Below are 14,751 nucleotides of genomic sequence, written 5' to 3'. Positions count from 1 at the left end.
GATGTTATTGTTATATTTTTTATGTTAGAAATTACTGATTCATAAGCACTTCACACATCCCTTTGTTTATGCTAGTGTGGTTAATTCTGATTATTGACTCTAATTCCAAAAGCAGATTTCTATTTGGTCTACCCTTTAGGAAAATTATTTTTCAAAAACTTTCCTATTTGTTTTCTGCATTTTCTCGATATTCACGTTTGGCCTTTACAACATGAACAAGGTAAACAATCATAATAAAAATTTCTACCTATTTACCTATTTTCCCCCCCTCAATTATCGACTACAATTAGATCGCTAGTGGAGGTAACATCTTTGGAGGAAGAGTGGGGATTTAGAAAGACAAATACAATAGGAAATTAGGTAGTCAAAGAAATTTCTAAAAATTAAATATTTTCAGATCATCTGCCTTTAATGTTGTCCCCAAATCCTCATGTACTATTTAAAATAATGGTACTGGAGTGGCTGGTTAGCTCAGTTGGGTAGAGCGCGGTGCTGATAACGCTAAGGTTGCCAGTTTGATCCCTGCATGGGCCACTGTGAGCTGTGCCCTCCTTAAAAATTAAATTAAATTAAATGGCACAGTCGTGAATTATTATTTTAGGTAAGCACAACTGATTGGTGTAGTCCCCAAATGCTGAAGACTGCCACTGTTTGAAGGTGAAAAAGAACAACCTCACCAAGAAAATACAGATCTTAGCTTAGCCTTAAAACCCAGAAAATTCTGAGGCAAACCCCTGATCAGCCCATTGGTGTTCATCTCTGGGAAACTGCAGAATGTAAAAACAAAACAAACATGAAACATTGTTTTGAAAACACAAAAGTTCATGAGCTTAATCTAAGATTAGATGACCTGGGATTAAGACAGACCGAATGTGTTGATCCAAGTCTCCTGAATAACAATAATAATAGCTCTTATTATGATATTTGCTCTAACTTTTATGAAGTGTTTTCCGTGCGGCAGGCGTGGTGCTAAGCCCCCTACATGTATTATCTCATGTAATACTATCGTTATAATTCACATTTCACAGATGAGGAAACTGAGACATAAAGAGTTTATTATGTGCCCAGATCAAGTCATAGGTCAGATTTCAAAATCAGAGCTGGCTTACTGCCTCCTATGTTTGCCGGAAACCAGGACTGGTACTCCCAGGCTCACACTCCAACCTCTGCATTTTGAAGTTGTATCTGCTTTGTTCGTGGGTGTTCAGTTGAGTTTGTCACCGCTGGATAGAGGGCAGTATTCCCCATGATGTAATCCCCAAGGTGCTCAGCAAAGACACTGTTGTTAGAGAGCCCACTGGAGTCACTGAAAGAATCAAAAGTCGAAGAGGAGAAAAGTGTGGTATTTTGACTAACGAGAGAAAGGCCAACGATTCCGTTGGGGACAATTTTTTAGGTTCTTTCTAAAGGTGAGGATTTAGACTTTCTGACTCTGTGAAGTGTAATATTAGATGGTACGTTTACTTTCTAGAATCTGGAAGCCAATTTTATCCTTACTTGGTTCAGTCTATGGCTCTAGGTCTGGTTTGGGATGGAATAGAGCCGTCTACTCTAGCCTGAACCAATCCTAGGAACTCATGCTCATCTTACCTTATCCATAAGTCACATCACAGTCTCTCTCTCTTTTTTTTCTCTGTCTCCATATTCCCCAGTCAAAGCCCCTCTGGCGTGGATCCATGAGCAGAACAGGCACTAAAGTAATATTTGTTGAATGAGTGTTGGAAGTGACACAAAGGAGTCTTAACTTATAAAGGGGAGTAAGCTAGATAAGGAAGAGGATATTCCAAGTAGAGAAAACAACACGTACAAAAACTGGACAATGAGAATTGTTTAGGGACCTGTAATGGCTGAATACGGCTGGAGTAAAGGCTGTGTGAAAGAAAGGTCATGCAGCTTAGTCACAGCTAAGAGCCAGCACGCTGGAACCTGCCAGTTTGGTTTGAATATTGGTTTCCTGGTTCCACCTCTCACCAGTTGTGTGTCTTTGGGCCTGTTATATGACCTCTCTGTACCTGTCTCATGGGGTACTAGAAAGACTAAATGCATTATACCATAAGAAGTGTTTAGAATAGTGCCTAATATATAATGAGTACTCTGTAAAAGTGAGTTCCTATTATTACCATGTGGGTGAGTAATGGGTGATAAGGTAGGTAGGTAGGGGAAAGGTCCTGGAGTTTCCTATGTAAAAAGAAAGAACATTTATGCCAAAAGCCATTGAGAGTTTTTGAAGTTCGTAAGAAGTGGGGAGTCAGGATAGGATGTGATTTGAGTTTTAGAAAGGTGATGGGTTGAAGGGGACCAAACTGAAGATAGGAAGACCAGCGAGAAGGCAATTGCAATGTTACAGATGAAAGAAAGTAAAGACATAAAATAGTCAACTCCAGGTGCAGTGGAGGGGAGAGGGAGCCCCAAGTGAGAGGTAGCGGGGCTAATCCCAGGAGTTGGCACCTGACAGAGAGGGAAGCTGAGTTTCAGTTGTCCAGGTGGGGCAATTGAGTGGGTGGGGATACCCATCACTGAGAATGGTAACACTAGGAAAGGGGTGGATTGAAGAAAGATGAAGGGGTGGAGGAAGAAGAAGAGTTTAGTTCTGGATGTGGTGTCTTTAGCTTTGGACATGTTGAGTTTGGAGAGAACATCCAAATACCAATGCCTAGTAGGCAATGGAAAAACCGGTTTGGTACTTCAGAGAGCGATCATAACCCTGATAAGAACCCTAACCATAATTAAGTGGACGTGTTTATACTTCTGGGCTGCAGAACTATATATTTTTTTTATTTTTTTAAGACACTATTTATGCCGTGATTATAGATATTAACATTAAAATGATTAACAAATCCCATCTAGAAAATGGTGAAGTTGGGAGATTCTTTGGCAATTCACGAACGTTATCCTTTATTGTCAGACAGTAGTGACTAAAACAAAGACACTGCCAAAATCAAAGACATACAAATCATTGATTAGGTTACATTTTGAGGATTTTGTTAGCTGACCCTCTGCAATGTTTTGCCTTTGGCCAGGACATATAATATACGAGTATGGTCATTATTTGAATGTGTGCATATGGGTGCAAATATTAATCTGTGTGTATATATGATGTGTTTGTAATTTTACATTTTTCAGTCATTCAAAAATTTTACTATACCTCTGCAATTTTTCAACATTCCCCCATAGGTATCTCTGATGAATATATAACTCCAATGTTTAGTTTTTATAAAAGTGTGGCAGAATTGAAAATGACTCAAGAAGAGTATGCTCTGCTTACAGCAATCGTTATCCTCTCTCCAGGTAATTTCAATGTTACACTGTTATGTTTATGCTATTTGCTCATTTTCCCCTAGTATAATCATAACAATGCTTATTAAAGATAATCTGGAAAACACAGAAACATAAAGAAAAAGTAAAATAGCCTATAATCCCACCACTCAACTTGAATCATGTTAACATTTCAGTGTATTTATTCTTAGCCTTTTTTTCTAAACCTCACACTCATTCATTCAATAAATGCATTTTGAACACCTACTCTGCAATAATCATGGTTCTAGACATTGGGGGAAATAACAGTAAAGAAACAGGCAGGATACAGCTACATGCAGCTCACATTCTACTAGGGTGAGAAAGACAATAAATGAAGAAACAAAAACAATTTTCAGGAGGTGGAAAATGCTGCAAAACATAAGATGAGAACAGAAAGAAAGAAAGTCTCAGCAGAATGCTATTTTAATTAGTGCCAGGATTGGCTTTTCCAATGAGCAGGGACCTAAATGAAATTACATACTTTTTGACATAATAGAGAACATACTGTCTTTTTTTTTTCAATTATAGTTGACATTCAATATTATTTTATATTAATTTCAGTTGTACAGCATAGTGGTTAGACATTTATGTAATTTACGAAGTGATCCCCCTGATAAGCCTAGTACCCACCTGGCACTATACATAGTTATTACAATAGTATAGACTATATTCCCTATGCTGTGCTTTACATCTCCATGACTATTTTATAACTACCAATTTGTACTTCTTAGTCCCTTCAACTTTTTCACCCAGCCTCCCAACCCCCAATCTGGCAACCATTGGTTTGGGAATGTACTGTCTTTTTTTGGTCTCTTTTTTTTTTTTAAGTTTACTTTTCTTCAAAAGTATTCTCCCATGTTATCAAAAAATTATACTCATAAAAGTTTTTGTAATGCATATATCCTATTCCATTGTATTGATAATCATTTAATTAATCTTTACCATATGTTTGGATATTCAGGATGCTTCCAATTTTTTGTTGTTTTAAACAATGTTGAAATGAATACCTTTAGACACAAAATTTTTCTATACTTATTGGTTAATTACTTGGGAGTAACTGATGCCACATGCATTATAAAACATAATTACAATGTTAGCCTTAAATCATTTGTATACATGACATTGAGGCAGAAGGTAGTTGTTACTTTGTTTTACCATAAAAATTATAATTAAAAAAATAACAACTTTCTGGCAGTACCTGTTAAAGTTACACATGGATATGCCCTAGTACCCAGCGATTCCAGTTCTTGGAATATACCCATCAGAAATGATGCTTATATCCACCAAATGAGTTACATTTGGGGACGCTGATTGGAAGGAGAATTTAGGGAGGCTTCTGAGGCAGTAAATATTCTATATCTTGATCTGGTTGTGATTACATGAGTATATGTGTGTGTAAAAATTCAACAGGTTGAACACGTCATTTATACATTTTAAGTGCACAACATTTGTAAGTAATACTTTTAAAAGGTTAGCGTTGTTACAATTATACCAAAGTTATATTTTCCACTTTTTAATTTTGTGATTTTGTTTTAAACTTCAAAACAGACAGACAATATATAAAGGATAGAGAGGCAGTAGAGAAGCTTCAGGAACCACTGCTGGATGTGCTACAAAAGTTGTGCAAGATTCATCAGCCTGAAAATCCTCAACATTTTGCCTGTCTCCTGGGTCGCCTGACGGAGTTGCGGACATTCAATCATCACCATGCAGAGATGCTGATGTCATGGAGAGTGAACGACCACAAGTTCACCCCACTTCTCTGTGAGATCTGGGATGTGCAGTGATGAGCATCCCAGGGGGGCAGGGTCTAGCTCTCTCTTTGCCTCAGCATATAAATCTGATGTATAACTTTCCTTTATTTCACTTGTACCTGGTTTCGCACAAGAATTTTGATGAATATTTATGTAGTAATTATCTAACTTCCACAATTGTACATATGGGGCTAGATAGAATTACTTTCTCTACATTGTATTTTACATGGCTTCAGGGAATCTTTTATTCTAATTGGCATGCCCTGTTTGCCTAATTAAATTGATCATTATTTCAATTCTGTCTATTGAAATAGGGAAAAATCTCATTTTGCTCTTCATCTTACCTTATTGTATATATTTTATTAAAGAGTTAGTTATGTGCAATTTTGGCAATAAACTAAACATAATGGCAACAGGCTTTTATTTGGGTACACAATTTGAAAATATGCAAACTCTTATTTCTTTACATGATGAATGACATCCTATTGAGCCTGAGGGGATACGTTACACAAAAGATAAACACTCACAACATAAATGGTACTTATTCATCCCTGGAGAAGCCCTGGTGAATATTCAGTCATTTGTAGTAGCGCTCTGATCATTTCATTTTCTTTGAAGTTCAAAGAGACTAGAATACTATACAGAAAAGTTAATGATTCTCACATAAAATATTCTCCCAAGCATGTTTAGTTATGCTCTTAGGGGAAACACTTCCCATAGTTAGGTTCTTGAGGCAGCATTTACAAATTCAGAACATGGAGATAACTCCAGTGATGGGTCGTTCCCTTTTCTGTGTTACAAGTGCTCAAGTTTGGCTTCAGTGCATATAATTAATCATTTCTTTGTTTTGTTTTGCTTTTGGAAAACACTCCTTCAGCCCAGTGCACAGCTGTTGTATACTTCTCCCAAAGCAGGAATTAGTTCATTTCCTTCCTTCATTGTTATACTGTTGCATTCTTCTCCCCATTATCCTTTGGTGAACACAATAAAACACCTAAATGTAATGGACTTATATCTCCCTTCCTCCTGAGGTCAGCCAAAGTGGACCTTGCTTAGCAAGGAAATGTTTTCTTTTTTTTTTTCCAATATTAAAATACCAGAGCAACCCTGAAGTCCTAAAAATAGACAGTGAAAAAGAGAGTGAGTTATGGCTAGCATCCGTTGGATTCCATCTGCCACAACAACGAAAAAAGACTTGGGTCCCCACTAAGTACAAGTTTCTTTTGCTAAGCTCCATGGGAGATACAAAATGATTAAGACACAGCAATTGCCTGGAGAGGCTTACAAAGAACAGAGGAATGTGGTAAGGCTCAACTGGGAAAGGCTTGTGGATGAGGTGGCACTGCCCCTGGGCTTGGAAGGATAACCACGGTTTCCTGGGGTCAGGGTAAGAGGGAAGGTGATTCAAGGTGAAAGAGGTGGCAGGAGCAAAAGGAGGGAGGTAGGGAGTTGTACAGATGTTAAAAGACCACAAATAATGTAAGAGGAGGGGGGGGGGTACAGTCCCTTTCTAAGCTTCAGTCTCACCATTGTAAAGTGAAGGTATCAGCACCTACCATCTAACGGGTTTTACCTGATGAATGAAGAGTTAAGTGGGAAGTCGTAGTCCGACCAGGGGAGGGGACGGTGAGAAAAGGACATTTAGACGACAGAGAAGTAAATTTCTGAATGCCTGAAGGAGTAGAACTGGTTTGGGGAACTGAGTGTGGTTTGGTATCTCCAGATCGCAAGACATCTAGGGGGAAAGTAGTGGAAAATGAGCTAGAACTGCTGGGGCACTACAGACAGAGCTAGGAGTTAATCCTGGAGGTCTGGATTTTTTTCAATTGGTTAAGATCTTGTAATAGCAAATAATAATGCTTCTCATGAGGAAAACTTATTGTGATACAGTAAGAAATATATTTTTGGTTTTCGTCCCCAGTTCCTGACACAGAGTTTCTAAAACTTTTGGAATTTCCTGAATGATAGGAACATCTTTCATTATTCATTACAAGCCCCTTTCAACCATACCTGCATTTATGCTAATAAGGTGAATCTGTGTGGACTTCTAGATGCTTCCAGGTGTGGGCTGGTTGCCACAGGTTAGAGGGTTGGAACTTTCAGCCCCATCCCAGGCCTCTGGGGAGGGGGAGGAGTCCCGAGATTGAGGTCAATCACGAATGATTGATGATTTCATCAATCATGCCTTTGTAACGGAACACCCATAAAACCCATAAATGATGGGACTTTGAAGAGCTTCTGGGTCTGTGAACACATCGAGGTGTTGGTGGGGAAGGGTATGTGTGATGGAGAGAACATGGAAACTACATGCTCTCTTCCTACCGGGCCCCCATCTCTCCAAGCCATACCTTACCATCTGCCCCTTCCATTTCTCTTCCTGAGTCATATTCTTTACGATAGACTTGTAATAGTAAGTAAACTGTTTTCCTGTATTCTGTAAGCCATACTAGAAAATTATTGAACCTGAGAAGGGAGTTGTGGGAAACCTTGGATTATAGCCAGTTGGTCAGAGTACAGGTGATAACCTGGGACATACAGGGCAGGGACTGTCTCCAGGTAGTTAGTGTCAGAATTGAATTGGATTGTAGGACACCCAGTTGGTGTCAGAACTGATTGTTGGTGTGGAAAAGACCCATACATTTGGTGTCAGAACTGTCAGCAGAACAGTTCACTAATGGATTTTTTTTTTTTCAGAAAGAATTTTTGTGAGACTTTAACAAAAAGTGAAGGAGTAAAATAAAGAGAAAAAGAACAGTAAGAATTTGTAATCAGATATCAATTTATGAAGAAATATGGCAGAATCGAGTTTTAAGGTCAGAAAATGTGTATCATTGACACAGAGTATCACAGAAGCAGATCTACTAGTAATTAGCCTTGTGACCTTGGGGGGAAAAATTTAAACTCTCTTAGACTCAGTTTCCTTATGTGTAAAATGTGGACAATATGATATTCCTACCTCACAGGGTTGACCTGAAAGTTAAGCACGATAGTGTCTCAAAAGTAATTTACTTGACAAACATGTCAGTACTAAGCACCCAGGAAATTATAGCTACTGTTATTATTATTATTAAAATTGACTGCCATAAGCTGCTATTACTGGTGTTGTATTTCTAAATATCTCTTGAGCTTTGATGTAATAGAGTGATGGTAGTAAACAGAACAGGAAAACCGTCTCCAATCTTATGTTATCTACAGTATAGTAAAGGAGACAGACAAGAAATAAGTACATAAAAATGAAATAAGTACAAATTGTGCTAAGTGTTCTGAAAGAAAGGCATCACCCTTTCTCTGATGTACACTTTTATGAACCATTAAAACAACGTTTTTCTAAAACACAAATCTGGTTATGTGCCAATGTGGTTTACCATTAGCTTCAGCAAAACCTCTTAACTCTGAGGCAGAGCAATTTAGCTGTTGAGTCTCTTCACTCTCAGGTCCTACTCCAGCCTGTCTCTTGCCCCTGCCTAAATTCTAGGTCCAGATAAAATACCTTTCCCAGAATGCTATGTTCTATTCAACTCAGTGAGAAACGAAGAAAGGATGGGAAAAAGACAAAGTGTTTTCCTCATTCTCTCCCTTTCCTTTCTCCCTCTATTCCAATGGGTTATAACCGGAGGTGATTTTGTCTCCCAGGGGACAATTGGCAATGTCTGGAGACAGTTTGGATTGTCATAACAGGGGGTAGAGATACTATTGGCATTTAGTGAATAGGGGTCAGGGATGTTGTTAAACATCCTACAATGAACAGAATGATCTCAGACAACAATTATCTAGCCCAAAATACCAGTAGTGCTGAGGTTGCTGTTTTCTCCTAAGAACACATGACCCCTACACTGTACTTTCTTCTGACTTGATCCAGCTTCACCATTGTTTTCTCTTGGTGATGGTTTTCTAGTTTGTATCAACATTATGGACAGTCATATTATTAATGAATCTGACTACAGGATATGAACAACTGATTTCATTCTATAGCAGAATTTTACTTTTACTTTCTCCTTTTTTTTTTTTAACAAGAAAACTATAATTTATTCTTTCTTTTTCTTTATTGTGGAAAAGAATACATTCAGTAAATTGTCAAATATCACATATCACATTTGGGTGTTAGTTATTGTAGTATTTGTTCTTTTTGGACACCCAGAATTGATTGCCTTTACTTATGACAAGAGTACTCTGATTTCCTCAGGGGGACCACACCCTTTCATTTTCCTAGTCCTTGTGTTTTGGATGGAATTGATTCTAACCCCAGCTTAGGAGTTGGAAATCTGACTCAGACATAAGCAATCAGAGCATCACACATCTTAGGCCACAGTGAATGGTTTAGCATTGGGCATGTGACCCATTTAGAGAAAATGAGATATTTTGCCTGGAGTCTTATTGGGAGGCAGGTAGTGCTGGTCAGTTGCTCATGTCTGTTGTATTTATTGTTCCAAATTCTTCACTCTCTCCCTGTAATAGAATTATATGCCCAGGGCTCCTTTGCCTGTGAATTTCTAGTGCCTCTCATAAGAGTAGACGGAGTATTTGTCCAGGCCCATTAATGTTGGTCATGTCAATGTGACTTGTTTTGGGCCATGGAATGTGGGTGGAAGTGACAGTATGCCAGTTCTGAACTGAGTCCTTAAGAGACATGACATGTTTTTTTCTGCTTGCTGCTCTTACACTTTGCCATCTGCCGTGTTAAGAGGATGCCCTGGATAACTGCAAGTCCCAGAGCGAGAGATAAAAGGAACAGACCTAAACCCAACACACAGTTTTAAGCAGAGCCCTTTCCCTTGATTATGAGCTTACAGATCCACAAGCAAGAAAAATCAATGTTTATTACTGTAAGCCACTGAGAGTTGGGAGTTGTTTATAATATAGCATTATCAGAGCCAAAACCTAAATAATACATCCTATTTGTGTTCAGATCATTCCTGCCCTTGCCTCTGCTCATATTGGGAGGGAGGGCTAACCCTGCATTTTGCAGGTTCTTCTATCAGCTGGCTCTGGCTAGGTGCAATTGGTGGAAGATTGGATGACAGAAAAGCAAAAGCTGGGGTATTTCTCTCTTGCTCTCTCTGCCTCACATGGCATATCTGGTAGTGACTACATCTCCTACTGGGCAAACCCTGCCTTAGTGCTGGTGGCCGTGCCTTTTGGACGACTCTTTTGACCCTCTAAGCCCTAGATGTAGTGGCTTCCTACTGTTGCTCATCTCTAAGTTTTCTCAACTGCTCCTGTTGATTGTCTCAGTTCTTCCATCTCTTCAGAAAACAAACTCCTGTGTTAAATCCCCTCCTTTTGAAACACCTACAGTGGGTTATGTTTTCTGAGTTGAGCCTAACTATACCTGTACAGGTACTCACTTTTTTTGGTTAGACTCGAACCTAAGAGAATGTAGAACTTGAACTGCTGGAAACCATCTTGTAACCAGAGGGAATCTGAATTCAATAAAACCAATATAAAAAGCAGAGCCATTTGAGACTGGATTCCAGTTACATTATTTGAAATTGTAGATTGAGCTTTGCCTAAAGCTTAGGTAGTTCTAGCCAGGAATTTCAATTACATGAGCCAATCATTCCCCCTTTTCATAAGTCAATTTGAGGATTTTTTTTTCTATCACATATAACTTATCTCTTACAGGAACACCCTGATTAGATTCAGGGCCCATCCCATTCCAATATGACCTCATCTTGACCCTTACCTTAATTACATCTGCAAAAATCTTATTTCCAAATAAGGTCATGTTCTGAGGTTTCAGGTGAACATGAATTTTGGAGGGGATACTATTCAACCCACTATGTACATATATTAATATTTTAGTATTAATAACAACTGTAATAAAATTTTACATCATTGCATTACTTATGAGGTCTGACAATTAGGTTCCCGAACTTGTTGCAATGATGTTGCTAGCCTTTTTTGATATCAGAGGGATCATTCATTATGAATTTGTACCACTGGACAAACGGTTAACCAAGTTTACTATTTGAAATACTGAAAATGCTGCATGAAAAAGACGAAATCAACCTGAACTTTTCACCAACAATTCATGCCTCTTGCATCACGACAATGCAACAGCTCACATGGCATTACTGTGAGGGAGTTTTTAGCCAATAAACAAATAACTGTATTGGAACACCCTCCCTACTCATGATCTGGTCCCCAATGACTTCTGTCTTTACCCAAAGATAAAGGAAATATTGAAAGGAAGACATTTTGATGACATTCAGGACTTCAAGGGTAACATGATGACAGCTCTGATGGTCATTTCAGAAAAAGAGTTCTAAAATTGCTTTGAAGGGTGGACTAGGGCTGACATCGGTGCATAGCTTCCCAAGAGGAGTACTTCTAAGGTGACCATACTCAACAAGGAGGTATGTAGCACTTTTTCTAGGATGAGGTCACAAACTTAATTGTCAGACCTCATATATATCTGTTAACATAAATTGGTAACGTTCCTTTAAGATAGAGCTTAGTATTGTTTTTCATATGGTTGGCTATCAATAGATTATCTGCAGAATGAGTAGTTTAATTGTGGATGAATAAAGATCTCTATTGCTGCAAAATTTTATCCAGTACATCACTCAAGGCACAATCCATAGATTGACAGTAATGGAAAAGGATTAAAAACAACAACAGCAGCAACCACAAAATGTAGAACAGAACAACTAATAAACCGATCAAAAGCAAAAATAAAATACCTCCAGCTATGGTATATTTTAAGCAGTAGAGCTTTTCTGTAGGACTGTGAAAGAGCCAAATCATATTTCAATATCCATGGGTTTTATAAGTATGAGAGACTCTTCTGTATTCTGTAGAGATGTGTAGTTAGATGAATGATTATTCCTAATGTAATAACTTAAATTTTAGATTTATAAGCACAGTACTTTCTTAAAGTGGGGAACATCTTCACAATTCTGGGAAAGTCAGAACTAATAGACTTTGTCATCTGATGGAAGCAAACTGATGAGGCTCGCGCTGCATGTTATAACCATGTCAATTTCAAGTAAAGCAAGAGTCTCTACAATATGGTTATTAACCTAACTACCAATTAGAAAATCTACACATGAAAGTATATTGTAGCTCATTAGGTAGAACCCTCAATTACTAACTGCAGTGTTAACACCAACGTAGGTAAGATGGTGAGTGCACTTTGGGAGTAGGGTATAACTATGAATTGATGTAAAAATGAGGTTGGGAAAGAAACAAAGAGAACTTTTTTATTCTTTATACAGAAGGGAAGAGCAACAAAAATCCAAGCATCTAGAAGGGAACTCCTCACCAAATCCCCACATTTAACCAGTGAAGAATATGCACTTAGAGAAGAGAAGTGATTTGCACAGACTGACTCTGGATTCACTTTCCAACATACTGTCTTGTATCTTTATAAAGAAGAGAAGTTACCAAGACAAACCAAATAGACAATGAAAATAAAAAGAAAGCAGCCATAAAATACCCTATTGCCAAAGTTACAGTAAGTAGTTTAGAAATACTAAGTAGTGGGGATGGGGAGGGGGGGGGAGAGAGAGAGAGAGAGACAGAGAGAGAGAGAGGAATGTTTGTGTATATGATTCATATAGCATAGTTTCAACTTTTATAAGTGGTACTCAAATGTTTAGGCACATTGTATGCATGTACGAAAGAATAAAAGAACTGTGAACTAATGACTCATGAAACAAGATCTATGTAACACAATTTACTTATTTTCAAGGTTCTGTGGAGAAGTGTACATATTTTGATATTAGGGCTCAACAAATCCAATTTAAAGCCATGACTCTACTTGACATTTGGCTAAATGAAGTGGTTATGACAATTGCCCTTTTGTCTGAAATATAAACACTATAAAACATAGGTTGATTGGAACAACAGATCCTGTGAAAATCATCTATTGTAGTCATGGGCAGCAAAGTGGTCTGGAATCGACTTCTGTGAAAAAGCAACAACCACTGTCACTGTCAGGTATCAGGTTCAGTTACCACTCAAATGTCAACCTTTTGATGATTATCTTCACCCACCCACCCCAGAAGGTAAGCTTGGTGAGCACAGGACCCCTGTGTCAAGGTAGAGTCTGGTGAAGAGCTAGTGATCGATAGTATTTGTTGAATTGATTTCTCAAATCTGTTATCTCTGGCACCCATTTAATCAGCTTCAGACCTAACTTTCCAAATATCTTCAAAATACCTCTACCTACCCATTCCGCTCACAATTCAAACTGAACATACCCCAAACCAAAATGCATTATGCTTCTCCCAAAGCTATTCTCTCTGTATTCCTTAGATGGGTATTACTGTCACATAATAACCAAGTCCAGATAAGTCAGCCTCTTAGGTATCTCCAGACACCTCTTCCTCACCATCGCTTCTGAGATAGTTTAGGTAATTGTCATCTTTTAAGCCTTGGAATTGCTGCCAGTCTTACTCCTTTCTTCAAAAATCCTTGAAAATGATATTTTTTCTAAAACACAAATATGTTTATACCATTTCCTCTTTAGAATCAATCCCAACTGTCTGCAAGAAATAATCTAACTCCTTAGCACCTACCAGGCCTTTGATCTGTGCGTCCTCCTCTAGCCTCATCTATCTCCTGATCCCCAAACTTCAGTCATTCAAAGCTATTATTTCCAGAACATTCCAGGTACTCCCACACCTCTGGAACCTTGTTCTCTGGGCCTTTAACACACTCCTTACACCCAATTATACTCCCTCTTAGCAAATTCCTGTTCAGTCTTCAAAAGTCAACTCTTTTCAAACCTCTGACCATCACCCTCCAAGACTGTTAGGTGTTCCCTCTTTCACAGGCTTCTATTGATTGAGCCTCTACCATGCTGCTGAGCATGTGGAAGGCAGGGACCATCTTCTTCATTTTAGTCTCTTCAGCAAACAGCAGTACCTCTTCCCTGTTTTTGATGAGTGAATGATGGAATAAATGCTAGAGAAAGACCATCATTCCAGGTCAATCCCCACACTTTACAGATGGGAAACGGAGTCCCAGAGATGTGACATGATTTGACAAAATTAAACTAACAATAGGAGAAGGGCCCAGACATCCAGGCTTTTGGCCATTGATTTTTTTATTTTTTGCTATTAACAAGCCACCTTTACAGTTATTACAGACCTATCTATTGTTACATTTAAGCCCAGTCTCTATTTTAATCTCAACCCTCTGAGCTGGTAAGCATATCTCATTGTGTTGAGGTTAGTTTTTCTCCCCTGGCGCCTGTGTTTTCTTAAGGAAGTGCCAACATCCCTTTTTTGCTTTCAGTTGTGGCCTGGAGTTACTGGATTCCTCTCCATCCCTCACCCCGACCCATCAGGAGAAGAGGGGCCTTTCTTCTGAAAGGTTTCTACTCAGGACTCCCCTTCCTGCTGCGTGACAGTTTGTCTCCGGAAACCATGGCGACCTCAGTACAGCCAGATTGCGAGTGGATTAAAGGTTGGGAGGGGCTCTTAACGGATCAGGATAAAACAGGTCAACGCCCTTGAACTCTACAGGGCAACATTCCAGGATAAGAGGTTGATTCAACTCTCCTCCCTATGGTGACTAATAGGACGAACTGTTGGCTGCCGCTGAGGGGCCAGATGAGAGGACTTGCTCTGTAACCAAACCACTCAGTCTCCCGGTAAAAACAGAAGCGTGGCCACCAAAGACGTGGGACGCCAAGCGGCGAAAGGCGTGGCACCCCCGTCTGACGGAGACGCGCGCGCAAGTCGCGTGTTTC

The 14,751-nt window shown here is 38.9% G+C and overlaps 1 protein-coding gene across 9 annotated transcripts in view; it reads left to right on the top strand.

Annotated features, from left to right (window-relative positions):
- The window catches only part of NR1H4 (nuclear receptor subfamily 1 group H member 4), a 67,779-nt gene extending 62,315 nt beyond the window's left edge, over window positions 1-5,464 (top strand). For all 9 annotated transcript variants that reach the window (XM_019732179.3, XM_074326209.2, XM_074326207.2 and 6 more), the window contains 2 exons: window positions 3,175-3,288; window positions 4,846-5,464. In XM_019732179.3, coding sequence (XP_019587738.1) covers window positions 3,175-3,288; window positions 4,846-5,084 — 353 coding nt within the window. In that variant the 3' untranslated portion in view covers window positions 5,085-5,464. The remainder of the gene's footprint in view (window positions 1-3,174; window positions 3,289-4,845) is intronic.
- The last annotated feature ends 9,287 nt before the right edge of the window (window positions 5,465-14,751 follow it).

This window comes from Rhinolophus sinicus, chromosome 1 (genome assembly GCF_057876585.1).
Source record: "Rhinolophus sinicus isolate RSI-liver-muscle chromosome 1, RSI-T2T, whole genome shotgun sequence".
Lineage (NCBI taxonomy): Eukaryota > Metazoa > Chordata > Mammalia > Chiroptera > Rhinolophidae > Rhinolophus > Rhinolophus sinicus.
This window is presented reverse-complemented; position numbering and strand designations above follow the sequence as displayed.